Raw genomic sequence first — 15,712 nt, forward strand, 5'->3', positions numbered from 1 at the left:
AAATATCACTTCCAATGCTCATAAATCACATGGGTAACATTGTTAAAGCTTAGATAAAAATAACCTCAAGCAAAAGTGCAAAACCCACCAAAAAGATGAGAAATTTTTACCTCAAAAGAAGGATGTGAAGGTGTTTATGGGTTCCCAAAAATTTCTAGTTATCTTGCTGGAAAATGATGGTGGAAATGGTGGTGGTGGTGTGGAAGTGCCGGTGGAGAAGATGAGAGCAAAGAGGAGCATATGAGAGAATGAAAAAAAAAGAAAGGAAAGAAGTGAAGTGAAAGAGCCGGCCAAGAGAGAAAATGGATAGTGTGAAAATGAGTGGTTGAGAATGATGGGTAGTGGGGTTAGGTGGGGCAAGTGGGAGCTAAAAAAATCTGACCTTAACCCTTTTATTTTATTTTTTATTTTCTTTTGTTTTGACTGGGTCGTTACATGCCCTGTACAAGTCCTCGACAAGGATGATTCGAGGTAAACCCTGCTCCGAGGACATGGCGAGAGTGGCCAATGAATCCGCATGCGTGTTCCCACTCCTAGAGACGTGTGTCAAGTTGAAGAATTCAAAGTCCGATTGCAAGCACCTGACCTAACTCAGGTACTCCTGCATTCTCACATCTTTGGCTTCTAGCTCACCCTTCACTTAGCCTACAACAATCTGGAATTCGAGAACACTTCTAACACCTTTTCTCCCATTTTCTGCACTATGGCCGTTCGTTGCAACAAAGCTTCATATTCGGCTTCATTGTTCATGGCCGAGAACCCTAGCCTCAAGGACTTTTCTATGGTAATCTTCTCAGGGGATATTAGAACTAGCCCTACTCAGGACCCCCTTTGGTTTGCCGCGCCATCAACGTACACTTTTCAGCATGAGGCTCCTTGTGCAAAGATTGTGCCAACCGATTTTCCATCCATATTTTCCTTCTTTGCTACTGCTTCTATTTGGGGCTCGGCAAATTCGGCTATTAAATCAGCGAGGACTTGTCCCTTGACGAAGGTCCGAGGCATGTATTTAATATCGAAAGCCCCTAGAACCGTGCTCCACATGGCAATTCTTCCTGTGTAATCGGCACTCTGGAGTACCGACTTAAGTGGGAGCTGTGTAAAAACAATGACCGTGTGCACCTAAAAGTAATGAGGGAGTTTTCGCGTAGCATGCACCATTGCCAAAATCGCCTTCTCCAATGGTAAGTAACACACTTCGGCCTCATGTAATGATTTACTTACATAGTAATCTAGCCGTTGTATGCCACCATCAATCTGTATTAACACCAAGCTTACAGCGTGAGGGGCCACCGCGATGTAGGCGAATAAAACCTCATCGGCCTCAGGGCTAGACATGATGGATGGCCACGACAGGTATTCTTTAAGTTGCTAGAAAGCTAAGGCACAGTCCTCAGATCACTCAAATCCTTTCCATTTGTTCATCAGGAGGTAGAAGGGCCGGCATCGGTCTGCAAATCGGGAAATAAACCGATTCAAGGCCGCAATCATTCCAGTGAGTTTCTGGATTTCTTTTGGGTTCCGAGGAGCTTGCAAATTGTGAATCGCTTTGATCTGATCTGGGCTCACCTCAATTCCCCTGTGAGTTACCATATAGCCCAAAAACTTGCCAGACCCAACACCAAATGAGCACTTAGAGGTATTGAGACACAATTTGTGTTTTCTTAAGATGTCAAAAATGACTCTGAGATCTCCTACATGCTCGGAAACCACTTTACTCTTAACTACCATGTCGTCTATGTAGACTTCAATACTCTTACCCAACTGCAGCTCAAACATTCTAGTCATCATCCTTTGGTAGGTAGACCCTGCATTTTTCAAACTGAAAGGTATCACTTTGTAGTGGTAGTTTCCAATAGGAGTCACGAATGCCGTTTTTTCTTGATCACCCAGGGCTAGTGGTATTTGATGATAACCCTGAAAGGCATCCAAGAAGCTTATTCGAGGATGGCCTACAATTGCATCTACTAACTGGTCTATCTGAGGCATTGGGAATGGGTCTTTTGGGCACGCCCTGTTCAAGTCTGTGAAATCGACGCAAACTCGCCACTTCCCACTCTCATTCTTTACCACTACTGTATTGGCCAACCACTCGGGATAGAAGACTTCTTTGATAGCCCCTGCTTTTTTGAGCTTTGTTACTTCACCCCTAACAGCGTTGGCATGCTCTTTTGACGGGCGTCAGGGTGGTTGCTTTTTGGGAGTGGCAGATGGGTTAATGTTTAGGTGGTGGCAAATGAAGCTCGAATCAATACCTGGGGCCTCGCAGGCGTCCCATGCAAACACGTCCACATTTTTTCTAAGAAACCCGATCAATTCTTCCTTCTCTTGGAGAGACAGTTCTGAGCCAACTTGAAAGAACTTCTCTGGATCAGCGTTAACAATCACTTTTTCTAGATTTTCGCATTTTACCTCCTTGGCTGGCTCATTAGCAGGTAATGCCAGGGTGGCTGATTGTTATAAGTCTTTTCTAATAGAGGCCAAGGGCTCTGCATTGGATTGGCGTGAGATGGCAGCCACCATGTACTGTTTGGCCATGGCCTGATTTCCCACAATCTCTTTGACTCGGCCTTCCGACGGATATTTCACCTTCTGGTAAAGTGTAGAAGAAACGGCCCCTAGGGCATGGAGCCAAGGTCTGGCCACTATAGCTGTGTAAGGCGAGTAGGCGTCGATCACAATGAAATCCACCTCCACCACGTCCAAACCGTTCTGTATGGGCAGTCTGATCTGGCCCCTTGGTGTAACGGTTTTCCCTTCGAAACTCACTAGAGGGGAGTCATACGCCGTTAGGTTTTCAGGTTTTAAATTCAGCCCCTTGTATAGGTCGGGGTACATTACTTCCACTACGCTGCCCTGATCCACTAGCACTCTCCTCACATCATATCCTCTAATCCTGAGCATGACGACCAGAGCATCATCGTGGGGCTGGGTGATTCCAACCTTGTCCTCGTTTGGAAGCCCAATACGAGTGATGTTATCTTCTTGGCTTTTTTAGACTCCCGGTCGTCATGTTCGGTGGGAAACCGAGCCACGGACATTACTTTGGAAGGACAAGAGCCGATCTTTCCCGGAGCGACAAGAATGACATTTATCGTGCCTATGAGCGGTCTCAAGGAGGTGTCCCTCCATGTCTCAGTACTTGCTTGTCCTTGTTGGCAACTAGAGTGATGTAGGAGGTGACTTAATTTTCCTTCCCGGACCAACTGGTCCAGGTGGTTCTTCAAGTTTCTGCAATCCTCGGTGCTATGCCCTCGTTCCTGGTGGTATTGGCAATACAGGTTTTGGTTGCGCTTCATGGGGTCTCCTGCCATCTTATTTGGCCATTTGAAGAACGGCTCACTCTTGATTTTCTCCATAACCTGATGTATTGGATCTCAGAACACAGATCCAGATTGCTCTATATAGACTCTCCTCGGTCGGTTGTTGTTATCAAATCGGTCCGACCTGAAGTCCCTCCTCTCCTGAGGGACAACCTTCGCTTTACCCTTACCCAACTGCTGGTCCTCTTCAACCCTTTTATACTTGTCAATTCGGTCCATGAGCTGGCATAGACTGGTGACAGGCTTCCCTGTTAGGGATTTTCTTAAACCGTTTTCAGTTGGGAGGCCGCTCTTGAAAGTACTAATGGCGACGTCATCGTTGTTGCCCTCTATCTCATTGTACATCTCCCAATACCTGTCTAAGTAGGCTTTCAGGGTCTCCCCTTCTCGCATGGACAAAGACAGAAGGAAATCCAGGGGTCGAGGAACCCTGCTGCTTGTGATAAAGCGAGAGCCAAAGGCCTGGGTTAGCTGCTTAAAGAAGTCTATGGAGTTTGGCTTAAGGCCATAAAAACATCTAATCGCCATCGGTCCTAGGCTGGACGGAAACACTTTACACATCAAAGCCTCATCTTTGGAGTGGACGGCCATCATTTGGTTGAACTAGCTCACGTGCTCTACGGGGTCTGTTCGACCGTTGTACATAGTGAAAGTAGGTTGATGGAATCGTCAAGGGAGCTCAGCCCCTTCTATCCTACGTGTGAAAGGTGACTTGGAGATTCGATCCAGGGCCTTGCTCATGGTGTCGTTCACCAAGCCTTTATGGGACGGACTTTTGTGGCTGTGCTTATGATGGTGTTCTTCATCATAGGAGAAGGTCTCACTTGGTGGAGTTCTTGACCTTTGCCTATAATTGTGGTCTTCTTCATCGCTTGTGTCTGAGCTAGAAGGGGGATGCTTCCGTTACACACAACGCAGTTTCCTTTTCAAGTCGTCGATCTCCTGCCGTAGGGCTCAGTTATCATCTTGCTTTTGGGATACGTGACTTCTCACCTTAGAACGGCTTTTGCTTGTATGGGTAGTACGTACACTACCCTCTCGACGCTTGTCTTGATCCCTTTCTTGCTTAAGGTTAAGAAAGTTGTCCTGCTGTTGAGAACCTGCAAGTTCCATTCGGTGTGGACTTGCCTGGTGTGGCCTTGATCCCACCATGTTTAATCGTTGCACTTGTTGAGGCACAAGTTCTTTCCACAAACGGCACCAATTGTATGGACACAATTTGAGGCCTAAGCTAAAAAGTGTATGAGTCTTGGTTCAATGAGCCCAATACAATGAATTTATAGAGAATGGGTCAAAGAACTAGTTCCTAGTGAATTGAACAATGGCTAGTACTGGATTAGAATGACTGTTAAGCACAAATAATAGGCATTGATCTTAATGGACTTTCAACCTGAGAATGCCACAATCACCATATATTGATCACAGTGGAATATTAAGACAGTTTAGATTGCTATCTCTCTTTCCCCCCTCCCCCCCCCCCCCCCACTTTCATGGGGGCTCTTCCACATTAGATTGTTCCTTTCTGATCATCTGGACCTTACACTTGTTGATCATCTGGGTCCCCACTTGAGTACTCATTCCATCAGACACCCTTTTCAGCCTTCTGTGAGTTGTGGCAGCCAAGGCAGCACTATTTAAGGGTCTTCTCCACATTAATGCGGCCAGAAAAGTAGTTGTAGTGCATTTAATGTGGTGATGACAGTTTTTCCTTAGATATTTTGAGTTTTCTTCCCTCTCACATGTTCATGGGATGCATTCCACTTACTAGAGTACACACTTGATCTACGTTTGTCGTGTCCAAGGAGGAGTTCCTCCTTGGACCTTCTTCCCTTCATCCCCTGCTGATAAGACTTGTAATGTGGATCATCTAAGTCATCTTTTTCTCCTCGGACTTGTTAGTGTCCTCGGACAAGGCCCAAGGCCTAATACATTATTTTTGGCATAGTTTAATTTTGTTGGTTTATTATATTTGAAAGTAAATTGTCGAAAGTTTTGTGCCTAAAATTAGTTAGCACTTTCTCATATTTTCGATAAAGATAGTCAAAATTTAAATTCCATTACCCCCAATTATCAAATAAAAATTAATTTGATAAAAAGTATAGTTATACCTTATTGTGCCAAACTTAAAAGTTTTAAAAAGTTCTACGTATCAAAAAAAAATCACTTTGATGTCCTTTCAAGATTTAATCACAAGACATTGATTTAAATAATAATTTAATGATCCTGTTGAGGATCAGAGGATAAAATGCTGGTTGGAAAAATACAAATACAATGAACATCAATGGCTTTTAAACGTTAGCTCATAGCGGCTCTGTTTCCTCTCACTTCTCAAACGGTCAAACTTGTAAAGTGAGTTATCTTAACTCTTAAGCTTACCATCCTGGACCGACGTGGCCTACGTTTGGTTTCCCCTCTAAATGGTGCTAAGGCTCAAGTGCCCTCAATTCTTTTTCTTTTTTTTTTCTTTTTTTTCCTTTTTCAAAGATGAGTCTCCTCAAGCCAATAGCACTCTCAAAATCTCTATTTATTATCTAATCAAAACACAAAATGATTTTTAATATAAAGTACAAACAACGAATTTGCACTTTAATCATTTAGTCGATAATTTTTTTTTTTTTTTTATAATTAGGAGTAAAAGTCAGTAGTAAGTTAACCATGGTCCTTCTCACAAAAAAATAAAAATAAAAATAAAAATAAAAAATAAAAAAAAAAAAAAAAAATAACCCTGGTCCCCCTGCCTTTGGAAATTTCTCACCACTCCCTTTTCTTTTAATTTTATTTTTATAATTTCTCCACTCCCTTCAATTCGCTAACAAAACGTTTAAGTTGAGTAAACTGTACTTATCGGCCTTCTTCATATTAAAAAAAAAAATATATATATATATATATATACACACACACACACACACAAACACTAAAAATTAAAGAGATTTTTTTTTTTTTTTTTTGGGATCCAAAATTAAAGAGATTACCTCTATATGTATTTTTGTGGTTTAAATACTCCTGAAAGTTAACAAGTTATTAGAGACGCATCCAAAACAATCTCGTTCAAAATGTGAAACTGATAATTCATGAGCAAGCAGCTTCATCATTCTCTGAATGTCAAACGTTCAAACTCCAAATAAGCAATGCAGCAACGCATTAGCAGTGAGGGAAAAATTGATTCATCATACAATTTTCACTGAAGTTCTATGCCCCCTTTGTAATGACAAGGAGTAGACCATTTCTTTGAGTGAGTGTTCTACTGCGTGTTAGGGTGATAACACCTTAACCCAAAAATTTAGGCCTACGGATTTAAACCCAATTATGTTATAGATTAATTCTTATCCAACACGATTAGGATAGTATGATTGGTTATGCATTAACTTTGAGGACAGTTCAAAACTAGCATTCTAGAACATTTTACAAAAGCTACAATTGCTTAAAGAGAGGCTACTTATCCGGGTCAAAGTAGATTCATATTAACTCTCACACCCAACATAGATTACCCAGTTCAAAACCATGGCTATTTTTGATGCCCAAACTGATAAACAGCAAAGTAAGGCTCATATAAAATAAGTTTAACCCAAATATCCAAAAAGCTCTAAACAGAAAAACAGTGAGCTCATGAATAAGCAAAAATTTATTCATGCCAAAAATATGAAACTGGCAAGCAAATAAAATGAAGAATACAGATAGGGAAGGAGGGCACCAAAAGGAAGAAAGGATGTTATGCATGTCAGTCAAATTAAGAGTGTCTTGCAAATATACGTGTCGAATCTAGAATGCAAACATACAGCAATAACACTGTAAAGCATGAGCAAAGAGTAAATGCAAAATCCCACAAGAAATTTAAGGCTAGAAGAAAATCATGTTGGTCAATCAGAAAGACTTCATTTTTCTAGATCTGGAAAGCTACAAGAGAACCGCATAGAGAGATGCCGTTTTCACAAACTTTTTAGAAACGTTTCTATCCACCATTGATTCCTCACATACAAATTCTACAATTATGATAATTTGATAGTTAAAATAGGAGAGATGAGATTTGAACCCTAAACATCTCCGTTGAAAATACCAAGAGATACAATACCAAGAGATGCGAATTAAGTTACATAGCCTTTGGCTACAAATTATACGATTATGATTTGACAGTAAACGTATAGATCAAGACCAACGATATGATTGTGAATAGAAATATGTGAAAACCTAAATCTATAGTAAACTCATCAGTCATCACCATAAGTCCACAACATCAAGCCACGCCAAAATGAAATTTCCCACAGCCATTAAACTACACCAAATTAGATGTCCACATCACATATCCATGCAATGGTAAAGACTTGAAACCAGCTTCCTAGATACTTATCAGTATCATATAAGATAACCAACCATGTTCACTTAGCTCAACAGGATTTACCCAGAATTGGAAAGTGAACATCACAACACTCAAAAACCCACTCATTGCCATCCACTAAACACAATAACATGGCCAGACCACTCATATGTGAATCTATCAATCTTGACCTTTCTTATACTATTTGTTCAGTACCTTATTTTCACATACTGAAATTATCCAAACTGCAAAGTTAAGAACTTTGATTACCTTTTCTAAACAACCAAACATATCTTACAGAGTTTAAATGCCTATGTTTTGCTCACAGAAGGAAGATGTGTCTGTGTTTCTAGAACAACCATGTATAAGCATAAAAGCACATCAATTAGTCTTACCAAAACTTTAAAATGGCTCAAGGCATTCAATATTCCCAAAGTAGAAAAGCTCTAGAATAACAAATTCAACATCCAAAAACAATAGTCTTCAAATGACACAGGCAAAAGAACTTGAGGAACCAAATAGCAATCACCCATTTCCCTACCATAAATAATCAATCGTTGCATGTAAAGCTATGGTTCCTTAAACAGCCTATGTATCAGGGTTAAAATAATTTAATGTTGAAAGATATTTTTACTTCAAGGACTACTTTTTGAAAAGTCTGTTGTCAAATTCACAATAAGCCTGTAATTACAATTTGCCCCAAAAAAAGGGACATATATATCTAACCCCAACTTTCCGGCCCAAGTTTAATTCTCTCAATACATCAAAGCCAAACTTGCAATGATTAAAAACCAGTGACATATTTTTCCTCCTAGAATCAAACAAAGTATATAAGAATGAAATTTTGTAATAGTAAATAAATAAAGCACCCAGAAAATCAAATAGTTTAACTCAGGTGAGGAAAATAAAACATATATTCCACAAAAATGATAATAACCCCCACACCCAACTAAGAATACCAAGATCAAAACCAAATCTATCTGCTGATGCACAAATTGACAAATCACAAAGTAGCAAGGCACAGGTTAATTAAGATCAATATAACCCAAGAAGCCTAACAGCTCAAAATCAGAAAATGTAGTGAGCTCAAGTATAAGCGCAAACCAGTTTTATCCCTAAAATATGAAGCTAACAAACAATTAAAATGCAGATTGCAAATAGAAGAGGTGGCACTATATTCTATAGGGAGGAAGTTGAGTTATTGGTAAGAAGGCCAAATTAGATTATCTTGCAAACGTAGGTATCAAATCCTGAAATGCAACTATACAACCATAACAACATTGCAAAACATGGAAAAAAATTTTAAAATAAAAGGAAAAAGCAAAAATCCACTGGAGATTTAAGGTTAGAGGAAAACCCCAAAAAGAAATACTATTTTCAAAAAAAAAATTAGAACATTCCAATCCATCATAATTCTCCACATAAAAATTCTACAATTGTAATCTGGCATTAATTATATAGATCAAAGTCAGTAATACTATTGTGAACAGAAATTTGTTAAGACAACATTACTCTATAGTAAACTCATCACGTAAGTCCACATCGTCAAGCCACCTCAACATAAAGTTTCCTACTGCTAAGCTACACCAGTGTAGTAGCACATAAGATACCCAAAATTGGAAAAGTGAGAATATACAAGACTTAAAATCTACTCATTGCTATCCAATTAACACTATAACATGAACAAAATCACTCATACATTCATCCACTGATCTTGACCTTCCTTATACTATTTTTCCTGGTTAAGTTCAGTACCTTATTTTTCACATGCTGAAATGATCCAAACTGCAAAGTTCAGAACTTTGTTTACCTTACTAAACAACATACATAAGTTTAAGGGTTTAGGTGCATGTTTTTTATCAAAGAAAGGTGTTTGTGAGTTTCTAGAACAACCATATATATAAGCTAATAAGTACACATCAATTAGTTTTACCAAAACAATTCATATTACCAGAAAGTACAAAAGCTATGGAACAGCAAATTCAACATACAAAAACAATGCAAAGCCATGTTGACTAGTCTTCAAATGATACAGGCAATCAAACTTAAGGAACCAAACAACAATTTCCCATCGGCTGACAAGTTGCATTTAAAAAATTGTATGGGATACTCTACTTATGTTCTATCAGCTACCAGATACAAAACCTATACGGCTGCAGTTATTAAAACAACCTATGTATCAGGATTAAAATAATTTCCTTCAAATTTTTACTTCAAGGACTACTTTTTGAAGAGTCCATTGTAAAATTCACAATAAGTCTATAATTACTATTTGCCCAATTTATCTGGGCTAATTTTAATTATTAATACAACAAATCCAATCATGCAATAATTAAACCATTTAGTTTCAATAAATCAAGGTCAATAATATGATTGTAAACAGAAATTTGTGAAAATCACTTTACTCTTAAGAAAACTCATCACGTAAGCCCACAACATCAAGCCACCTCAAAATGATGTGTCCTACTGCCATCAAACTACACCCATGCCAGCACATTAAAAATTAATGCAACACCAGCTTCTTATATACTTGTCAGTCTATCATATAGGATAACCAGCCATGTTCACTTTGCCCAACAGGCTTTAGCTTGGAAAATGAATATCACAACGCTCAAAAAACCACTGTTTTTTATTCATTTAACACTATAATAACATGGAAAGAGCTGCTCATATGTTCAATAACCGATATTGACCCTTCTTATACTGTTTGTCCTAGTTCAGTGCCTTATTTTATACATCCTGAAATGATCCAAACTACAAAGTGAAAGAACTTTGACAAACTTTTCTAAGCAACCAAACATAAGTTAGGGATTTAATTGTGCGTTTTGATCACATAAGGAAGATGTTAGTGTTCCTAGCAGAAGCATGTACAGGCAAAGAAACACTTATCAATTAGTTTTAACCAGAAGATTAAAATGGCTAAAAACATTCCTTATTACCCAAAAGTACAAAAACTAAGGAACAGCAAATTCAACATTCAATAACAAAGTAAAGCCATCTTGACTAGTCTTCAAATGAAACAAGCAAAAGAAATTGTGGAACCAAACTACACTTGCCCACGCCAAAACAATCAAAGTTTTCTTTATTTAGAAAATTTGCATATAAGACTAATTATTCTCTGTCAGCAACCACATACACGGATGAATAGGCCTCAATTGCTTAAACAGCCCATGAATCCAGATAAATATATAACTTTGAGAACTACTTTTTGAGGAATCGTTGTAAAATTCACAATAATGTCTGCAATTACAATTTGCCAAAAATAAAGATATATAAAATATAACCCAACCTGTCCAGGGCTACAATTTTATTCTCTCAAAAAAACAAAGCCAAATATCATGCAATAATTAACTCAATGACATATATATAAGAATGAATATGTAGACGAGCATGCACATCTATCTTTTATAATTTCTCTAATTTAGCTCTTAAAATTTTTTTTTTCTTTTCAAATTTACAGATCCACTTCAACAATCCAATCTACATCTCACTCTCTATTCTACAATTCATTCTATTAAAATATTATTTATTTTTTTGATATGTAATTCTATTAAAATATTATAACAAACCCATATAGACTTTTCTCCAAAAAAATACCAGATCAGATCCAAAATATTCTAAAAACGCCCAGTGAGACCAAAATGAGCTGAAAATCATATAGTACAACTTAGAGCTGAGAAAAAGAAAGCATTTTTTTCTTCACAAAAATGAAATAAATTTCACATACAACACAGATTACCAAGATCAAGACCACAGCTAAATATCTGATGACAAATAAACTCAAAAAGCTGTAAGGCAGAAATTAAAGATGTATACACCCACACAAACTACGCCATGTATGTTAAAATCAACCAAGTTCCAATATAACAATCAGATCTGCATAAATCATAAGTATATATGTATCAACCTGGTTCCCAAACAGGCAGAAAGATAGATAAACGACCAAGAACTCAAGAAGCGAATCTCTATGTTTTCTAAGCTTTCTGGTTCCATTTTATAGATAGAATGATAAAGCAAAAAAAAATTATTTTTTTATTTTTAAAAAAGATAAAGCACAAGAAGTTGTGTACACATGTTTTTTCAGTAATAATTTGGAGAGAGAAGAGTCAAGTGCGACAATCTAGAATCTAGATGGACAAATCACAAAAGGCTCAACAGTGTGTGCACGCACTCTCTTTAACATATATAATATATTATTTCCTCCTAAAATCAGATGGCATAGAAGAATGTCATGTCTAATAATGATCATGATAATGAAAAACACCCAGAAAATCAAATGCAATAAGGAAAACATTCAATTTTCACTAATAATATAAATCTTACGCCAAACACTGATAACCAAAATAAAATAAAATAAACACAGATAATTAAGATAAATAAATCTTCTAAAGCTATTTTTTTCTGTTGAAGAAATTAGAAGCAAACATGCATTTCATTCTTTTTCTATTTTTATACCATGGGAAAATGACAGAATATGCCAAAAGACCCAAAATATACACACATGTGCACGCAGATAAATATGATAGAATCTATGAGTAATAACTCAAACAAAAGCATAACAGGACACTTTGATTACAGTAAAGTCTGAAAAGAAAGCTCAAGTATTAAAGTCTGAAAAGAAAGCATTAAAACCAAAAAACATTTGGTTCATTTTGTTACACATAATAAAGCTACCAGGAAGAACAAAGACAGCATATTATGAATGGTGGAGGTGGTGAAAGTGGTATTACATTAACATAGACAGGTTTTCTTGAAATCGGTGAGTTCAGATGTTCACTTCCTCATTCACAATTACATCGTTTTGCCCATTGGTAGCATCAGCTTCAGCATCAGTAGGTGGGATATCATTCTGGCCATAGTTAATATCAGCAAGTGGGACATCGTTCCGGTGGTCATTAGCAACAACAACAGGTTGTCCTTCAGTCAAAATGGACCAAATCCTTCTGCATATACGTGTCAACCGTAGGAGTAGAACAACAAGGCTGACACGGGACCCAACTACTTTACCAATGAGTTTTAGGACCAGCACAATTTGCTGAAATCTGAAATAAAATGGAATTGTTAGAATAACAGTAAAATTGACAGAGCGTCAATAATGGGTTATGGGGAGAAAGAAGTTGAAATACTTTCTCACCCTTCATGTGTTATTGAGATTATTTGGTGAAGATCGTGTATTATCTGTAGGAGTAGAACAACAATGCCAACAAGGGTCCCAACTGCTTCAAAGATGAGTTCTAGGACCAACTCAAATCTGAAACAAAAACAGATTGTTAGAAAAAATTTACAGAGCGTCAATAATGGGTTGTGGAGAGGAAGAAGTTGAAACTCTCTCACCCATCATAATTCATGTGCCATTGAGAGGATCTAATCTGTTTTTTCAAAATTATTCTTGATGTGTTCTAAAAAGAGTTATTTACAAACAGATTCCAAAAAACAAAGGTTAAAAAATAAATAAACATATATTATGTGAAATTCGTTATGTAACTAAATAAATTCTGCATTAAAAGAATATTTTTTATTTTTATTTTTAAAGAAAAACGTGTAAAATTCGTTTTACTATGTTTTATGTCTTTATGAGTAAGAGGTCTCAAATGGTCAAAATGTAATTACCAAATACCCAACAATCGGATGATTTAGTTGATCAATATATATTAAATTGAATAATGAAACTTTCATAATATTGATGTGAATGAGAATTTTTTATTCCACCCCTAATATTTCATTTTTTACACTGGTATGCATTTTCCTAGATAGGAAAAAAAGTCAGTATATCATGTGCATTTTTCCCCATTGATCTACACAAGAAGTTTGATGCATCTATTCTAACACTTATATAGGTATATGTACACATAATTACACACTAGCTATGATTTTTAAGCAAATAATTTTTTTATGTTTTTATGTTTTTATAAAATGAAAATGAGGGGTATTCGAATCCAATATTTGTCATGGAAGAGATTAGACACTACCACTAAACTACAAGATCAATGACAAGCAAATTATGATTTAGTACATAGTACAGAGTATTTAGACTGTCAAATGAACCCAAAAAAAAGGAAGAGCTCAAACCACCAAAGTTCCAACGGTGGAGGTTTTAACCATCAATCCCACCTCTGGGCTTCACCCGACCTCAACACGACCAAGAGCTCCTCCAATCATCATATCTCTCTCCGATCTAACAATCTTGTGCTCCTCCGTGACAAACAGCAACCACCACGAGATCCGTGCTCCTCCATGACAAGCAACAATCACCACATGATGAGAGTGAGGATGAGGGTGGGTCGGTGAGTGAATGAGAGTGAGGGTGAGGGTGACTGGGTGAGACCATAAGGGGCGGATGAGAGTGAGGGTGAGGTGAGAGAGGCGGTTGAGTTGAGAGAAAATGAGAGTGAATTTGCGGCAAATTCACTTCAAGCCCAACAACAATGGGCACAAGACTCACGATCCAAATAAACTTGGTCCCTTTACCCTTTTCTTTCTTTCTCTTCTTTCACTTTTTTATTTATTTATTATTATTATTTTTTTTATATCTTCCAATGTCATGGGATGTGCCCCCACCCCTCCGGGACTTTTTAATTAATAAGAATGTATTCAATCAAATAGAGAATGGCAAGAAGTTTATACAATACAGAACAAGCTAAATTTCTGAAAGAACCTCACAACTTTATCCTCTTATAACCCGTAACAGTGTCATACACTAATAAATATTTTTATTTGAGGCTTTATATCTATGAGAACAATTTCTGCCTTGCTAGAGAGATTATAATAATAATGCTAATCGTTCCAATGGTACACAATAGTAAGGTATCCAATAAAAATGGATGTTGGAAGTTGGAAGAGTAACACAATTGTTAATTAACTCTCATATTTATAAGAAGAAAGAGTAATACTACTATTTAGAGTAAGTAGCACTCCATTTAAGCTATTCTAATTTAAGCATCTTGACGCATGTTGCTAATGTTCATGTAATAAAAAGAGTAATGTTGAGGATATAATATTTTTCAACTGGTAATTGTTGACGTAACTGGTTATGATTAGAATAATATTATTTTCAATAAACTTTATTACTAATACCACTTTTGTTATACTCCAATACTACTTTTGTTATACAATAAGCCATATTAAGAGTTGTGAAATAAATCATGAAAAATGTTGTCCTTAGATTTATTGTGCGAGTGATGCTAAGGTTACAATGAATTTTATTATATAATATTTACAAATTAATGTGTTATTAATCACAACAACAAAATATATACTTTTGTTTGAAAAAAAAAATATTTTCCTTTACTATGGTTTTTATTTTTATGATCATATTGGCAATTAATTGATTGGAATAGTGTTTGGATTATTTTTTGGGGGAAAAAAATTATTTATACTTTTAATTGAGTTAAATGGTCCAAAATTAAATTTACTAGTTGGGTTAAAATTTTGGTCAACCCATTAAATCTAGACGTCTTCAACTCTTATCCACCAAAGACGTTAATTTTTTGGACCAATTATCTACATGTGTTGGGGTCAACCAAATGGTTTGGAGTATTTGGACTTGAAGCTTATGCTATACCCAAATCTAGTTTTTGAAAAGTACTCTATTGTACCACATAGAAAATAGAACAAGGAAAAGATAGCTCAAATGGACAAGACAAACTTATTTAAAAAAGACAATCCTTATTTGGTTTGTCAGGGAAACCAAAATATGGAAACTCAATTCCAAATCATACAAAAGAGCAATTAGATATGCATCAATCATAATCTCTAACTAGCAATCAGGAAAACAACTGAGAACCATTTCCCAAAAGAGAGGATGAAAAAGAGTGGCTTATCCAGGTTGATTTGGGCTTCTATAAAAATATATCCAAATCCAAATCTTTTTGTTTACGAGCCTGGAAGATTTGGTTATGGAGGCCCAAAACATTTTCCCAAACCGGCCAGCAGAAAGAAAAAGGCCCAGATCCACACTATTTTTTTATTTTTTATTTTTGATAAAACCAGATCCACTCCATTATTCATAAACTTTAACTAGTATAAGAGGAAAAAGAAAAACAGAGCATGACTTGCGCGAAAACAATCAGAAAACCAG

General features: G+C 36.8%; 2 protein-coding genes across 9 annotated transcripts in view; one reads left to right on the top strand and one right to left on the bottom strand.

Annotated features, from left to right (window-relative positions):
* The window catches only part of LOC126724745 (probable disease resistance protein At4g27220), a 94,266-nt gene that overhangs the window by 35,193 nt on the left and 43,361 nt on the right, over positions 1 to 15,712 (top strand). The window lies entirely within an intron of this gene.
* Positions 12,186 to 14,038, bottom strand: LOC126724749 (uncharacterized). 4 transcript variants are annotated; one of them, XR_007655109.1, is made up of 3 exons: positions 13,765 to 14,038; positions 12,770 to 12,886; positions 12,186 to 12,677 (listed from the first exon to the last, which is right to left on the bottom strand). XR_007655109.1 is itself a non-coding variant. In XM_050429125.1 (3 exons), exons 1-3 carry the CDS (start codon positions 12,981 to 12,983, stop codon positions 12,401 to 12,403), a joined length of 408 nt encoding a protein of 135 aa, XP_050285082.1. In that variant the 5' UTR covers positions 12,984 to 13,679; the 3' UTR covers positions 12,186 to 12,400. The 4 variants fall into 4 exon arrangements, 1 of the variants encoding a protein (XP_050285082.1); XR_007655108.1 differs by having other exon boundaries at positions 13,747 to 14,037; XR_007655107.1 differs by having other exon boundaries at positions 13,705 to 14,037.

This window comes from Quercus robur, chromosome 5 (assembly GCF_932294415.1).
Source record: "Quercus robur chromosome 5, dhQueRobu3.1, whole genome shotgun sequence".
Lineage (NCBI taxonomy): Eukaryota > Viridiplantae > Streptophyta > Magnoliopsida > Fagales > Fagaceae > Quercus > Quercus robur.